The sequence below is a fragment of the Nothobranchius furzeri genome, chromosome 17 (genome assembly GCF_043380555.1).
Source record: "Nothobranchius furzeri strain GRZ-AD chromosome 17, NfurGRZ-RIMD1, whole genome shotgun sequence".
NCBI classification, from domain to species: Eukaryota; Metazoa; Chordata; class Actinopteri; order Cyprinodontiformes; family Nothobranchiidae; genus Nothobranchius; species Nothobranchius furzeri.
In genome coordinates, this window is record NC_091757.1 from 53504245 (window position 1) to 53520898 (window position 16654).

Here is a 16654-nt window from a genome sequence, read left to right on the forward strand (position 1 = left end):
CTCCAGCTTCACCGGCTGCCAGTCAACTTCAGGGTTCATTTCAAGATCCTGGTTCTGGTCTATAGGGCCTTACATGGACAAGCACCATCTTACATTGGTGATCTTCTTAGTCCCTACACCCCCAGCAGGTCCCTGAGGTCCAGTGACCAAAGCCTACTGGTTGTGCAGCACCAGGCTAAAGACCAAAGGTGACAGATCATTTGCTGCTGTGGCCCCCAGACTCTGGAACTCTCTCCCCCTGAGCCTGACAGCAGTGGACTCAGTGGTCTCCTTTAAAAAGCAGCTGAAAACTCACTTGTTCAAGTTGGTTTTGGTGTGACCTTCATCACCACTCTTTCTTTATTCTGCCCCCCCCCCACCTATTCCACCTTCCTCAGGATCCACTGATTTCCATCTTTCCTATTCACTCTCTCTCTTTCTTAACATTTTTTAATCACAATTGTCTATTTTTTTGCTCATTTTAAATATATTTTTAAACATTTTCTAAATTATTTTTTATATTTGAACATTTTTAGTTGTGCCTCGCGATTTTTATCTTGAGAGGCGCTATAGAAACGATCTTTTCTTCTTCTTCTTCCTCAATCAATCAATCAATCAATCAATCAATCAATCAATCTATCTATCTATCTATCTATCTATCTATCTATCTATCTATCTATCTATCTATCTATCTATCTATCTATCTATCTATCTATCTATCTATCTATCTATCTATCTATCAATCAATCTATCTATCTATCTATCTATCTATCTATCTATCTATCTATCTATCTATCTATCTATCTATCTATCTATCTATCTATCTATCTATCTATCTATCTATCTATCTATCTATCTATCTATCTATCTATCTATCTATCTATCTATCTATCTATCTATCTATCTATCTATCTATCTGAAACACTGTGTTTGAGCTGTCACGGCTGCCGTAGTCCCACGCGGGCCGTGAGAGAGCTGAGCACGCGCGTTGTTTGCCAGCAGCTGAAAGAACACCGGTGTTATGCTATAAAGTGATATCTGTCAAAACCCGAGTACACGCCAGTTGCAGCTTAGTTCGTTAAATCAAACAACACACAGTTGTATATCAGGAAATAGTAGAGGTGTGTTGTTTTCACCCCATTTGACTGTTCGGAGTTTAACATAAATGCCGGTAACACTGAACATAACAATTATTAACAATAACACTTTTTTCTGTAAAGAACAGCCCATCTGTATTCTACAGGTTACTGTTCTGAAGATAAACGTAAAATTGAAAATAAGGGATTTTTCCACAATTTGCTTGATTTATTTTTGTATGTTATCTATAACAGTTAACATTTTTGTACCATTTTCACCACAAAACGTGGTTACAGCATTCAGCTGAAGGATTTTATCTGCCTTTAAAGGACTCCTGCGGTGTTTAATCAGCTTTTGGCAGACCATCTCTTTATGGCACAACACCGGCTCACGTGGATGATGCCGCTACGCAGCCATTAATGATCCACGGACTTCCTAAAAGTAGTGCCAGGTTGCAGGTGGAAATCATAAAACTAGCTCGTGTTATAATAATGAACTAATACGCAGGAATGGACATTAATAATTTTATCTCTTTAGAAGATTTGATACCATCAAATAATGAATGGTTTAAATTTTTTGTTACATATGAAAAATCGCTACGCCTTCCATATATCCCTCCGCTGTTTTTTGTCTCCTTTCAGACTGTTTTGGTCTTTTTGCTGTTAGCATCGGAAAGAACCTGAGCTAGCTGTAAACCCTATTTTGAGATAATAGATTTTTTTTTGCTCGGTTTACGTAATAAACTGACAAGAGGCGACAGACATATGTTTGTTTTGAAGGAGTTAGTAAAGTGTGTTGTCATTTTAAAATATTAATTTTCCGCTTTTAAAAAGAATTGTACAGATTGCTAATTTAGCTAAGTAGCTAACTGCCTAGCATCAGCATCATCTAAAAGGCACGTTGACATTAGCCAGCTAGCACCACTACACCGTCTTATTGTTATCAAGTCTGAAAGTGGTCATTTTAAGTCGCCGTCTTTTATGGGATCATCATGTCAATGAAGGCCGGTGGAAATCGAAGCAAGCCCGGCAGTGGCAACACAACTGGTGCGGCCGCTTCTGGAGCCGGAGGTAGCGGCGGTGGAAGACAGAATCTGGGCAGGTCTGTGAAATTAAAACTTATGAAAGTAAAAAAAAAAAACGTGGCAGACATGAGTATTGTGACATGGACTAATTATTACAGCACGATTCTATCAAACCGGACCAGTTTGGAGAGATGACATGCACGTAGAGTTGCCCAAATTATCAGAACGTTCTGAGGGCCTTGCGACATGTTTCGCCATCCACTGAAACGTTACGCGAGGCCTGTCCGCTAGGTCCAGACCAGCAACGTTACGTTTCACCCGGTGTTGTAAATAAAAATGTACCGTGGCATTCGCTCATGCACATACGCACGTCTGGAAAATAAAATCTAAATGTTTCCCGCTCGTGTTTTCCTAATGGTGCTCATCAAGTTATTATTAGGTTACTATCAGCCTGATCTGCCTTAAGACGGTTTGGCTTGAGTTAATTAACCATTTGACAGCCCGTGTCGGTAATCACACGGACTGCTTGAATAGACGCATTCTGGCGATTTTTATAAACTGCGTTTCTGTTCGCCAAGCTGCCATTGTGTTACCGCAACATTGGCGCAGCGGGATTGCCAATAAATTGATATAAATCGTGTAGTAGAAAAACGGGGAGGGTGTGGATACCAGGGCGAGGGAAAAAGAGGGAGATGATCATAGTGACCGGCTTTCAGCCTTGACGTTGTTTCTCGTGAGAAACGAAATGTCCTTGAAGCATGGCTTTCCTTGCACACGCCGTCCTAAATGACACGCAGCGACGGTTAATGAGATTTTATTCTCTTTATTTTGGTGGCCTTCATTTGGCCAGGCGTCTGTTCACCGGTCAGTAGGACAGAGATACGCCCATAGCGCTGTTTTCATCTGCTGCAGGGATGTTTGAGCCCAACATTAAAAACTTGGTAGAAACCAGTCAAAAATCTGTGTTTTGGATAAAAAAATATTCATGCATCCCGTGCAGAAGTCGGTCCAATCAGATTATAAAATTATATTTCTAAAGAAATGTGAGTAGTTCACTCTTCAGTATTTTCTAGAGAAGTTATTTTCAGAATACTAGAATAAATTCCTCTGAAGATCCAAAGAGCTACAAATATTTCCCAGTGAAATCAAAAAGAAAGTTTAATTTCAAGCGTTTACTGCTGGCTACAAGTTCATCCGTGTTTATGGCCAGGAGTGATACTTGGATCATTTTCATCAAAAGTAAAAGTTGTTGAGTACAGACGTGAACCGATATTGGGACATCTATTGCAGATACCATAGAATATGTACAGTTCACGGTCAGCTGATGGCCGAATTTGATGGCCAATATCTTCTAACAACTAGAGGTAGCCCAATATATCGGGCTGATATTTACCTTTTTTTAATATATCGTATCGGCCAATATTTGTCCTTAGTAAAGCCAGTTTAAAGTTGGGCACATCCTCGGGCAGCCTGGTACTGTTGCAGAATTTTATTTAAATGTATTTTTGCATTCACTAATAACATCTGCATGATAAATAATTTACATTAACCTAATTTAGGTGTCTGATTTTAACAATGAGCAGTGCACAAAGTTAAGATTGAACAGTTGGTTAAATTCAGAGTTTAAAAACCGAATTGGCTTAAACATTTTTGAGCATCAATCAATGTTATTAGTGATATTTTAGCATGAATATAAGGTGAAAAATGTCTACACAGCAACCATGAAAATCGGCAGCACGCTGGCCATCTGCTCACCATGTCTCCTACATATCAGTATCAGCAATAGAAAAACCAGTATTGGTCGAACTCTAATAAAAACTGTTGATCGATGCACAATATTTCTGAAGCTGAAACGGCTTTAGGAGTCTGAATTCAACCAACTGTTGAACCTTAATTTTGATCTCAGTCTTAAAATCAAACATTTAACTAAAGTTAATCATGCAAATAAATAAATTTATCAAGAATTAAAAATAAAATTCTGCAGCATTATGGGGAAGTTTGCAGATGTGCCTCACTTTGAATCAACTCTACTGAAGAAGTATACCAGCTGGCCAATATCTAGTATTACCCCAAGTACTGTAAAGGTGTTGTGGAAAATAAATAATGCGGTCAACTTGTGTGTGTGGAGCTGGTTCCTAGAGTCAGTGACAAAAAGGGAGATCTGCACTGTTCATGAGGCGTACTTTTCTTCGTTTCAGTGTGATTTCTGTGTCTGGTTCAGGTTTTAGTGCTTGGTTTCTAAGCAAAATGAGCTGCGATGGAGCCCGTTATGAATTGGTGGTTTCCCTGCAGCATCTGTGTCTCCCTTGTGTGCAGCTGGGCAGTAAAAGCCCACACTGGCCTGTGCACATTGGTGTTGATGATCACCCCGTCTGTGAAGCTGCACTTTGAGTGCTTTGAGACGGGGTCATTTCACCTGGGAGTTGTATTGACAGATTTCCTCGTCCAACTTGAAACAAAACTTGAATGTTTTTCTAAATAAGTGAAGCTGCAAACTTTATTCACGTGTTTGTGATAAACATCCTTTCTGTAAATTTCCTTTTCTGCCACAGGAATATCAAAACCACTGATCAGAATAACAAAGAAGCTGGTCTGGAATTGGGCCAGCTTTAACTGACACGACCCCATGCTAGTGCAGTTTCAAATTTTTCATTTGTGTACTTCAGCTCTGAATGCGTGTAAAATAAAATCGTCACGTTACCAGATTCAGTCCACTGGCTTGAGTTCTGCCCATGACCTACTGTTACTGAGGTTGAACTTGTGGGGATCTTGAACTCATTTCAATTTAAAATAACATTTCTTTTGCAGGAAGCTGTTTTTAATATTCTGTGTGGGAGTGAATTGTTTCTGAGCGAACGCTAGCTGATGCGTTTTGGTTTGTAATTATAATTAAACTTGGATGGATGCTGGCTTCAACCAAAACCACATAATGTAGACCAATAATCTAGACCGTTAACCTGCAACATCATTAGGAAAAAACAAAAGTGGGCCTTGATTGGAATTTAGATGATATTAAAGGTGTGGGTGACTGAGGCCCTGTCCACACGTAGCCGGGGATCTGCCAAAACGTAGATATTTTTCTACGTTTTGGCCTGTCATCCACATGAAAGCGGAGTTCTTTCACACGAAAACGGATCTTTCTAAAAACTCCGGCCAAAGTGAAGATCTGCGTTTTCTCCGTTTTGGGTGTCTGCGTGTGGACGGACAAAACCGGAGTTTTAAGGTCCGCAACGTCACTTTCCGCGACAAAAAAAATGCTGACATCACGTGTGCGACCTGTGTTTACACTAGCCGACAGCATGGAAGCCCTCAGAGCTGCGCTCGCTTTATCAATTGTCCAAGCGCTTTCTGCTTGTTTGTTTTTGCAAGCGGAATTACTGCTCCTTACGGAAGACCACAGACGAAGGACGAGGTTAAGAACGGGGGAAGTACTGCCGCCTACAGGTCTGGCATGTCCTTAGCAATGTGTTTATCCGGGTACGTGTGGACAGAGTTTTTTTTTTAAACGAGGTGGTGTGGATGCAAGTTTTTGGAGGGGCGGATATTCGTTTAAAAAAAAAAAAACCCCGGCTACGTGTGGACTAGGCCTGAAAAAGTAAAAACATTTAAAATCTTGTTTTCTGTTTATAATTGGTCAATGGGAGTTTTTCACGCAGGCTGAACATGAAAATAGTCTCCTACACTCATCTCCTGCCTTTGCCTCTGATAGAAAATAGACGGTGAAACTCTAGGATTTGAAAATCCTCACAGGTCTACGTCGCACTGGATTACCGTTCACTGACTAATCAATTTTAACGTCCAGGGACCGGCAGCAGATGTCTCAGCTAGTTTAATCTAACCGTTAGCATTAGCAAGTTCACCACACAGCAGAAACTCCTCCAGGCTTGTGTTATTTATGAAAATAAACATCAATGTTGCAAGTCAGTGGTAGTCATGTTGCTGTTATCCAGTCCGGGGCGAGATGTCCAACTATCAGGAAATAAGACTCCAAAATCTGCCGTCTGAAGCTCAACTGTGATGTGGTTCACTACTAGTTCCTGGAAATGTTGTACTGGTATATTCCCGCCCCCTGAGAACGACATACAAGGCACTCATTCTTACTAGAGAACACTGCAAATGTATTGACAAACTCAGTGTTCCACTCATTTAATAGCATCATTTTTTAACTGATTTCTTGTGGTCTGTAATAGATTTTACGTAGTTGCATCTCTAACGTTTCATAATTTCTCAGCTTTTTGCTGCAGCCTACTTGATGATGACGGAGTTTGACAAAAATGTCCCTTTTCTTTCTTTCAGGGGAAGACACAGTGGTAAAAATTCTGCAGCAGTAAGTAACCTCACAAGTTCGGGCAAATAATTAGTGCTATGCTATGTGGTTTAGCAGCTCAACGTTTTCAAATCTAATTTGTTATTATGGTCTATTATTTTTAAAAGCTGAAGCTCATTTCTAGAGTTTGGAGATCTGTTTTTAGTAACTGTTGTCGATTCAAAAGGACAACATGTTCAGTTAGTTTAATGCCCGAGTTGCTATTCAGCATAATCTTCTTTTGTAAATAGGAAACATTTATTATTTTATATCTCTCTCCTCTTTTAGGTGATATTCAGTGGCGTATATGCAAATATGAGGATGGTCCATGTTTTAACTTCAGTGGTGGTACGTTTTTGCTCTGTGTGTTTTTTTTGTCACTGTGTGTGTAACTGGGCGCTAATTCTCGTGTCACATGGCAAATCAAATTTACCTGCGGGTATTAATCAAGTTACCTTGACCTAGGGCTGCTCGATTATGGCAAAAATAATAATCACGATTATGGTGACTGAAATTGAGATCACGATTATTTAGGACGATTTTTCAATTTATGTTGATTTTATTTGTTTTTATTCAGTCATAAAATTGCTCAGGGCACAATCAGGACAAAAATAAGAAACAAGATGATCACTAAAATAACTCCTGATTCCCAGTATAAAAAGACCAATATACTTATAGCTCATAGTCTATGACCCAAGGGCTATAGACCTTGAGTCTAACCAGTACAGAACCAAATACCAATATCTTGCAAATACAGACAGCAAGAATTATACAGTGGCATTTATAACAAATAAATGCAAATAAATTTATGTTCACAAAATGTTGCATAACATTTATTTAGTCGTGTCAAGGTGCTGTAGGAGCGTGCACTAGCACCGTGTCCTCAGAGAGATTAGTTATTATTTATCAGCGTGAGGAACTTATTTCTACCTTATTTATAAACTATTTATTTACAGGTCCACCAGTTAATGTAATAATTGTCCCGACCACAGCTGCACCCCCCACCCCCCAACCCGGTCTCACAGCAATCGGGCAAGGTGCACGTGTGTTTAGCACGCTGCACGCGCACATTTAGCTGTTTTTAGCGGCTCAGGAGTCCGCAGGTGCGGTGTGTGTGTCACTCACTCTGGTTACTCCAACAAGGAGCCGGCTCCGAGAGCTGTCTTTAGCGACCGACACATCACTGCATCATTCCCTTTCCTAATGTTGTGAAGAACGGTCCGGAGCGCAGGCGGAGTGTTTAGCTAAACTGCAGGAAACATCGACGACAGTTATCCAGAAAGTAGCTAAGGGTTACCAGAGATGTTTCTGAGGTGTTCGCTAGGTACTTTTAGGATTAGAAAGTCAAGAAGGGGGTCTGAAAAGCTGCTAGAAATAGCGTCAAAGTCGCTAAGTTGGCAACACTGTGGAGGAGCGCTTCATTTGCAACTCAGGGCAGCGCAAGCGGGAGGAGCAAATAATCGGCTTGTTTTGTTTTTTATAATCGTTCAAAACTCAGATCGTAATCGTGATTAAAATTCGATTAATTGAGCAGCCCTACCTTGACCTTGACCTTGCCTCCTAAATCTTAAATAGGTTTTATTCTGACTCTTTGTAAGTATAAAAGCTTAACGTTCTGTAGGTGAACAAAATCCCAGAGATGGGAAGAAGAAAGTTGCAGTAAGTCTTTGACCACACGCCGTGTTTATTTGGCAGTAAACGCTTGTTTGTAGGGACAGCTGGTGGTGTACACAATCATTTGTCTGCTTCTAACAGATGGGTTTCTAAACTTGCGTTTTAGAATTTGTCAGTTTATTTTGTCATTTTGGTGAATGAGTAAGTGTCGTGTGCAGTGAATAATAATAACCAGCAGCTTGTTTGTTTACAGGGGACCAAGTGTGAGCTGAAAGTCAAAAACGGAGCAGTTTACGAAGGAGTGTTTAAGACATATGGTCCTGAGGTGAGGAAATGTGCAGTGTGATGATTTTATTTTCTTTGTCCAGGTAAATCTGCTGTAACAGTGTTCTGTCAGCTCTCACTAGCAGCTTCTGCACTTGACTTACCCTTTAAGGACTAAAATTTTCCACTCAAACACAAATGTTTAACCTCCCCTTTGAAGGACTTTCTCTTCTGATTCTTTGGTAAAGAATAAATGTAATTGCTGTCTTTGATTGGTTGCCCCTAATAAATACTACCCTGTGGTACTTCTCTAATATTTTTTCAAGCCACACTATGCAACATTTTCATGTTTTAAAATCAGTTTCTTGAGCCAGTATGTGCTAAAATGACACTTTACGGGGTTAATGAAAGGCCACCCGGCCCCTGTCGGTCCCTGGGGCCAGAAATATTCCACTTGCAACTTCAGAATGGCGGACCGCTCTGCTGGGACTTACAAACAATAGAACTGACACACCTGGCGCTGCAGTTTCCTGCATGTTTTAGATCATAAACACACCTGATTAGTTTATTTTAGTGACGAATCACTCCTCTAGACGCTGGGGTAACATTTCAGCTGTTGGATTGAGATGATAAAAAGACAAAGCACAGAGAGGTGACGTGTTTTGCTTTCAGTTCTACAAATGGACACTACGGATTCCTCTGTATTTTCTCATGGTTTCCATTTGTAGTTTACGTTTTTGCAATCATCTTCGTTGAGCTTTAATGTGTTTGTCGTCTGCAGTGTGACCTGGTGTTGGATGCAGCCCACAGAAAGAGCCCCGAGATGAGTTTAGCCCCCAGGAAAGAAGATATTGTAGAAAGCATCATTTTTAAGACCTCTGATGTTGTGGTGGTGACCTTCAAAGATGTGGACCTGAATTTTGCCAGAAAAGGTATTTTTGTGATATTATATCTAAACCTAACAGTAACAGCAGATCATTAATGAGTTAATGACTTTAATTACGGAGTTAAATCTTGTGTGTCTGCTCTAAATGGTCAGTCATTCAAGTCCAGGTTAATGTAGTTGACTGGTCTAGTAAACTAAGGACACTTCATAAACAAGTCTACATCTTGAGTTATGTCATTTAGATGATTCTAAATCTCCTTAAAAACCAGCATACGGCGACTTTGTGGAAGAGTTTTCAATCTAAAAGTGCACAAGTGAAGTGTAAAGGGATATTTAGCAACTTTTTCATATTTTTATATCACTTTCTTTAGCCAGAATGTGCTAAAATGACCCCTTACAGCAGCGGTATTAAATTCTGAGCCTGGAGGGCCGATATCCAGCAGGTTTGAATTTTAACTCTGTTTCAACACGCGTGATTCCAATCGGCAGGTAATTAGCTGCTGCACAGGTGATTCAACCACTGAATCAAGTGTGTTGGAGCAGAGAAACCAGGGACACCAGCCCTCCAGGATTCACAGGGTGAATTAAATGTCACTCAGACACTCCACGTGGCACGTGGACCTCAAGGGATAAACCATCAACCCCGCTCAATGGTCAACTTTCCTCGCGGGGTCACCCATAAAGACAGTGGGAGGGTTAAAGCAGAAATCTGGAATTTTCCCCTTTTCAGGCATTATGAATTATTTTGGGTTTCTTTATTTCTTTAGTAATCAGTAAAAGTGATCGTCTAACCCCGTTCTGTGAAATAATGACAGCAATACATCTATTTTTATTTGCGAAGCCCTCCCCCTGCCCCATAGACTCCCATGCAATTTGAATTGGACTCCATTCAGCCTTAGCCAATGGTGTTAGACATCTGCTTAAGCACAGATGTCAATCACAGAGCTGGCGTACCTAGGCTGATGCAGTTGGCCGCATTTCTTATGGACAGGTATGTCATGAATGTGTATAAATTTTTTTATTTATTAATAAACAGCAATAAGTCAGAATGATAATTGTAAAACGATGTGTTGTAGCCCTGATGCCTGGCTAGAGGTTCACATTCGAGAGGCGCTGCTTTCTGCCATAATCACGGAAGTAGGGAGAGGGGTTTGAGGTGCAGTACATGCTTTCCACCTGTAGATGGTGCCCTCTGGGGAAAAAACTCCAGGTTTCTGCTTTGACCCAATAGGGAGCCTAAGTTTCCGCCCTTTCCGGTCGGCTCATGGGTCCCCGGAACAACGAAAAAAGAATTCAAGTCAACGGGACTAAAAGAGCTATTTTCTGATTCACTTTGCCTTACATCCTGGATCGCACATAGGTTGTACTTCTATGTAAATGAAAAGTAATGATGTGTGTTTTACCACGCCGGTCAAATACTTTGAGATTTATCAGCTTGTAAGCGTTCGTAATTAGTATGACTACAAATCAGACATCGGCACGTCGCATTTGTGACGTCACCACAGAATCTCCTCTCCCCTAGCGTAGCTGCTACTTACCACATGGCCTGATTTTCGGTGGTTCTTTTCTCCTGAAGGAAGGATTTGAAGTTTGCTGAACTTACAGCCATTTTCCTTCAGTTTTTTTCTCCGTGTCTGGTTCAATGACGTCACTTTCGAGAAGCGCATTTGTAGTCCTGGACTTGTTTTCACACACAACCTAAAATAGCGTTTACCCGTTCGAAAATAAGCGCGTTCTTGGTATCAAAATTCATGGACATCATATGTGAAATCCATGGCACATAACAGGTGAAATTAGATAATGGCGTTTTTAGCCCCGTTGACTTGCATTCATTTTTTCAATCTTCCGGGGACCCACGGTCCAGAAGTAGATGGGCGTGACTAAAGCTCCCTATAGATCAGCAGCATGCATGTGTGTCAGAATCCGATAGAATGATGATACTAACATGCCTGTCGTCTCTCTCTTCTCCCCTACGGTCCAGTCTCTTCTGACACAGGTAAGGTTATTTTTATCTTTTCTGAAACATCACAATCGTGCAGCACTTCATCTCACATCTAAGCTAGTCCAGAGCTCAGGTTCAAAAGGTGTTTGGTGGAAATGTTTAAAAACAGAAGCTACATTTTAGCTAAGGTTTAATTTAAGTGGCACATTTTCTAGATCAGTGGTTCCTAACCTGGGGGCCCAACCCCCACAAGGGGGCGCCAAAGCCTCTCAGTGGGTCGCCAGGACCTCTCCACTTTAAGGGGTTAAAACTTCATTTATTACTTGTTTATAGCCTACATTGTGCTCACTTTTTTTTTTCATGAGTGAAAAGTTTACTGATATTAAGACAGGAAATAATTAGTACAGAAAAAGTAACACACTTTTAAGAACATTTTGTTCAGCTCACTGTTTTATTTTCAAGTGTCAAAAGTTCATTAAAGATAGGACTGGTTGATTAATAACAGCCTTTACAGTAAATAATCTAGTATAAACAGTAATATACACATTTAAGTACATTTTGCTCAGTGTATTTTTTATGTGTCAAACGTTTATTGAAAGGAATGATTGATTTATCCGTGTTTACAAGAAACAATGTGTTCAGAAAAGTAATACAAACTGTTAAGCACATTATGCTCTGTTTGGTTTTGTTAATGACTTTGTTCTGTTCTGGAGCCTACTATTACTGTTATCTATTGAATCAAAGCATATTAAAATGTGCTTGAACAGTTTTATCATTTCTTAATAATGTTTGTACTGGAAGAGAGAATGGGAGGGGGTCATCAAAAATTTTACTGGTAAAAAACGGGTCCCTTGGGAAAAAGGTTGGGAACCACTGTTCTAGATGCTTGATATTTCTAAACGCGCATCTGCTTTCCTCACATCTCATTTCTAAATATGTTCTGCACAATGTCCTTAAACTGTATTCACAAAGTGTGCCAGCAGTCTCTCCGAATACGAACCACGTCTGTTAGCCCTGTTTGAGCTACCAAGCTACAGTTGCTTAACTTTTGTCTTTAAACGCACGTTTTATTGTTTTATCCTGGGGGTGCAGGATCTCCAGTGGCTGGTTCGCTTTAGGCTAACAGTTCATCTGTAGCTGATCTGAGATCAGACGCGACTCTGGAGATGAGCTTTCCTTTCAAATATCATTTGAGGTCATCCTGGAGTCTGCTTGTTATGATTCAATTTGTCAAGCAAAGGTATTTTAAACATTTCTAAAGCGAGCAAGCTGGAAGCGTGGATCGTCATCAACTTGGTTTTCATACATGCGGCTCCTCAAGTCGTTGCCATAGCGATCCTGTGTAAATTAAGTGGCAGTGCAGACAGACATCCCGTGTTACCGGAACAAAGTGAGCTGAAATTTGTTTTGAATGGATTGTTTCCTGTATCATGGTGGTTCTCATTTGTTCCCACCCCTAATGTAGTACACCCAGACATCTGTCTTGTGTTGTAGACAACTTCACAGACGCATCAGTGAGCGGTAGAATTAACGGTGAACACAAAGAGAAAGACCTGGAGCCGTGGGATGGAGGAGAAACCCACAACTCTGACAGCCTGGAGTCTCTAGATACAGATGTGGTGAGACAATTGCCTAACGTGTAGCAACACTAAGCAGTAGCTGTCAAGTGTTTAAGAGCGCTGATGGTTCATTTTTCTGTCTGAGTCAGTCTAACGGATGGGATCCCAACGACATGTTCAAATACAACGAGGAGAAATATGGCGTCTTGTCTACGTATGACAGCAGCCTCTCTACGTACACGTAAGCTTCCGCGTGGCTTTTCTTAATCATTATTTTACACGGCATTAAAATCCTGTTTTTAAAGGCTGTTCACTCAGACCATACCTCTTATTTCCTCCACCAGAGTCCCGCTGGAGCGCGACGACTCCGAGGAGTTCCTTAAGAGGGAAGCTCGCGCCGCCCAGCTGGCAGAGGAGATCGAGGCCAGCGCCACGTACAAGGCCCGCGTCGCCTTGGAGAACGATGAACGCACCGAGGAGGAGAAATACACGGCGGTGGTGCGAGGGGAGAGGGAGACTCACACACTCAGCAGGTGAGATCACGTTACAAATGCAGTATTTTAGGCTGAAAGTGTGTTTATTGGGTCAGTCGGCTGCAGAGTTCACATTTCAGTTCGTTTGTTTTATTTCCGTCTTTCATTTTCATGCTTCTCCAAGATTCTCCTGTTTAAAATAGATCTGTACGTTTGTGTCGTAGAGAGAACAAGTACATTCCCCCGGGTCAGAGGAACAGGGATGCCATGTCGTGGGGACCAGGGCGGCAGAATTCCCCTCGCCTGGCTCAGAACTCAGCCGGAGTCTCGACTCCTCGACCAGGACCTCATGACTACAGTCCCAGCTCCGGGGCAGATCAGAGGGTGGTCAACGGAGGTGGGTGTAACCGCTGCTGGGGCTTTATTTAGCAGTGCTTTTTCTCTTGGCAAGAGTTTCATGGTGAAAACAAAGTAAAGCTGATGTGATTAAATATTAACTGGCATGTTTATATTCTTTTTTCTTGATGTTTCTTCCGTGTCGATCAGATCATCCTCGTGTTTGTCTTTATTTCCCTCCTCTCATATTTAATAACTGCCCTCCTGCTTCTTTGGTTTATTGCCCTTGATCATGTGTCCTTGCCTCTTTTAGGTTCATCCCATTGGCCCTCACCCTGTCCGTCTCCTTCTTCTCGCCCCCCCTCTCGTTACCAGTCCGGCCCCTCCTCCCTGCCTCCTCGGGCAACCACGCCCACCAGGCCGCCCTCCAGACCCCCCTCTCGACCCTCCAGGCCTCCTTCTCATTCATCCCATCCCTCCTATCCCTCCTCCTCATCCTCCTTTTCTCACCATGGGCCCACGTCGCCAGCCTCCAATCTGCCTAAGCGCATGTCTTCAGAAGGTAGCCACACAGACGGCGCAGACCTGGGCAAAAGCATCCAACGTGGAGGCTTTCACGTTTATATTGATGCTAAATTGTCAGAGCTGCTAGAAGATTAAAAACAAACGGCTTCCAAGAATGAATTTGCACAGGTCTAGTGTGGAGCATCAAAAATAGGTGAAATTGCTTTTTTTCTGCCTGACTTGGGGTCAGATTTGGAATTTTCTATTCAAATGGGAATGTTGAGAAATTGGCTTTGCACAAAGCTGATCCTTTTGTCGGCGGTTCTGGCAATTTCACCCTGGCATGTGGGTTCACCAAGGTGTGCTGTGCTGTCTGCCTCTGAGCCTCTGCAACAGAAACGACCGTTTAGCATAAAGTTTGACTTTTTACAACAATCATCAGTAAAGCTTGGTCTATGCTTGACGCGTCCGCGAGGTTCGCACGGCGAAATTGCCTCATTTTAACAACTACGCCCCTCCACCGCGCCTCCGCACGGCCCAAACTTTCCGCAACGCGCACCTAGGAAATTTTCTAACCACACGGACGGTCGGACGCGGAAAAACATGGCGGACTGGCAAGAACCAGTATGGCAGAGGTTCGTAAATACAGACATTTGTATGATTCAGCTCTCAGAGATCACCGTGATCAACATGTTGTTAATAATTCTTGGAGAGAAATAGCTCGCACTGTCGGAAAAGACGAGGACACTGCTAAAAAATGCTGGAATGCCATGTTGTAAACAGTCATTTTTACTTCTACTATGGTGTAGTGTTGGATGCATGCCGTAGAGCTCCATGCTGCCCCCTACAGTTTGGGAGAATATTGGCTCACCGCAGAGACAAGCCGCATGAACCGTAAACGCTGCAAGTTGTGAAGCGCGTTCCATCCGCGAGCCGCGTCACCAAGCGGAAAGTGAATGCGTCAAGCATAAACCAAGCTTTATGTGGTTCTTTTTTAATGTTTGTTACGTGCTCACTGCCTAACAGCATTCTTATTACAGTCTCGGTGTACTCTGGGGTTTGATCACATCTCGGGGTCATCGGCTCCCCACTAACATGCATGTAACCTCTGTTTGATGTGGCATTCACGCCTGGGTTTTAGTTGTTTTGAAGCCTTCCCCGGCCGGATGTGATGAGGCTGTGCGACTAACCTGCCGCCACTCACCTACAGGTCCTCCCAGGATGTCTCCAAAGTCCCAGCGGACACCTCGTGCTCACAGAGTCCCACCCTCGAGAATTAGTGGCGTCCACCCTGGAGTGGATCTGGTTCCTCATAATCCAGCTGGTGACGTTTCAGCAGCTCCGTCCACCAGGAGCAGCTCCTCTGGAGGGACTTGGTCATCAGTAGTCAGTGGAGGTCGATTAAAATTTAGTTCTCTGTAATAATCTTCAGCTCACAGAAAAGCGTTCCAAGATGAAGGAGTAAACCTTTCTCCTCTTTGGCCCCTCAGCTCACAGACCTCGCTCCCCGCGACAGAGCAGTCTGAGCGGAGCCTCACCCGGCTCTTCCCAGACGGGAACGGCTCCTGTGGAAACTGTCACGCTGATATCGGCTTCTTCTCCCACTGCTGCTAGCCCCGCCCCTAACATGGTCGCCCCTCCATCAGGAGACGGTGAGGAAATGTGATGCACAAACTATGATGCGTAGAATTTTATCCTAGAATTGTGTTCAGGTGCTTCAGGTTTTCATTGAGCACCTGCTTCTCATCTCTGATGTAGCTAAAGAATGTCGTGTCCAAGAAACGAGACAATCATCCCCCTCAGCAAACGAGAGCACGAAGCCCGTGGACAACTCGCCTAGTATTACCAGATCGGTCTGTAAAGGTACAGGAAAAACTGCAAGTTTTAGTTTTAAAGGTGAAGTTTTAGGGCGGATTGGGGCAGCCGTCGTCCATTTCCACTCCTCAGGCCCTTTTCTTTGCTTGCAGGACCTCCTCCTATGGCAGCAGACCACAGAAAACAAATAGATAACTTGAAGAAATTCAGTGAAGACTTTAGAGTAAGTATCTCTGTTAAATGGGCTAAGGTGGGTATAATTAGTGGATTCTCAGTTGTTGTGTGTGTCGTCCTCCCAGTTGCAGCCCAGTTCAAATCCAGAAGCTGCTTTTGAGCCGATGATGACAAAGTCTCAAAGAGACCCAGCAGACAAGCCAAAAGACCTTTCCCTGGGCAAAGGCTCCGCAGCGGGACGGGACAGCTCTGAAAACTACGTAGTTCTTCCTGCTGGCCCCCCCGGTGCTGCTCCTGCTCCTCCCAGTACCAACACAAACACCAGTAAGCCTGGCAGTCCCGCTGCTCTGTCCCCATCTCCTTCAGCTCCGGACCAGAAGAGGGCGGGGCTAGATGTGACCTCGCAGGGGGTCCAAACTACGGCCGTGTCTGCGTTCAGTGGACCCAAGCATGAAGAGGAGGAGAAAAAGGAGGCGGTACAAGAGTAAGTGATGTTCTGCAGTGGTTTTGGTTTTTAACTGTTTTTTAATTCAAAGGTTTAAAAGTGAACGTGTGAACGATCGTTAAAATGTTCACCCTCTGCAGTCAAGTAAGAAAATCAACCCTGAACCCAAACGCTAACGAGTTCAAACCCAGGTTTAACACCCAGGTCAGTGTGCAGCATAGTACAATGAAAAATAATCTTAGATTGTTATCAAAGG

General features: G+C 42.7%; 1 protein-coding gene across 3 annotated transcripts in view; it reads left to right on the forward strand.

Moving 5' to 3' along the window:
• The first annotated feature begins 1828 nt into the window (after window positions 1–1828).
• atxn2 (ataxin 2) overlaps window positions 1829–16654 on the forward strand; it is a 26519-nt gene continuing 11693 nt past the window's right edge. For 2 of the 3 annotated variants that reach the window (XM_015972926.3, XM_015972927.3), the window contains exons 1-17: window positions 1829–2157; window positions 6377–6407; window positions 6675–6734; window positions 8254–8325; window positions 9046–9196; window positions 11132–11146; window positions 12587–12711; window positions 12801–12892; window positions 12996–13184; window positions 13349–13521; window positions 13774–14022; window positions 15175–15360; window positions 15455–15616; window positions 15723–15827; window positions 15932–16002; window positions 16079–16437; window positions 16539–16602. In XM_015972926.3, the coding sequence (XP_015828412.3) occupies window positions 2048–2157; window positions 6377–6407; window positions 6675–6734; window positions 8254–8325; window positions 9046–9196; window positions 11132–11146; window positions 12587–12711; window positions 12801–12892; window positions 12996–13184; window positions 13349–13521; window positions 13774–14022; window positions 15175–15360; window positions 15455–15616; window positions 15723–15827; window positions 15932–16002; window positions 16079–16437; window positions 16539–16602 (2214 nt within the window). In that variant the 5' untranslated portion in view covers window positions 1829–2047. The remainder of the gene's footprint in view (window positions 2158–6376; window positions 6408–6674; window positions 6735–8253; window positions 8326–9045; window positions 9197–11131; window positions 11147–12586; window positions 12712–12800; window positions 12893–12995; window positions 13185–13348; window positions 13522–13773; window positions 14023–15174; window positions 15361–15454; window positions 15617–15722; window positions 15828–15931; window positions 16003–16078; window positions 16438–16538; window positions 16603–16654) is intronic. The other variant, XM_015972928.3, reaches the window with a different exon arrangement.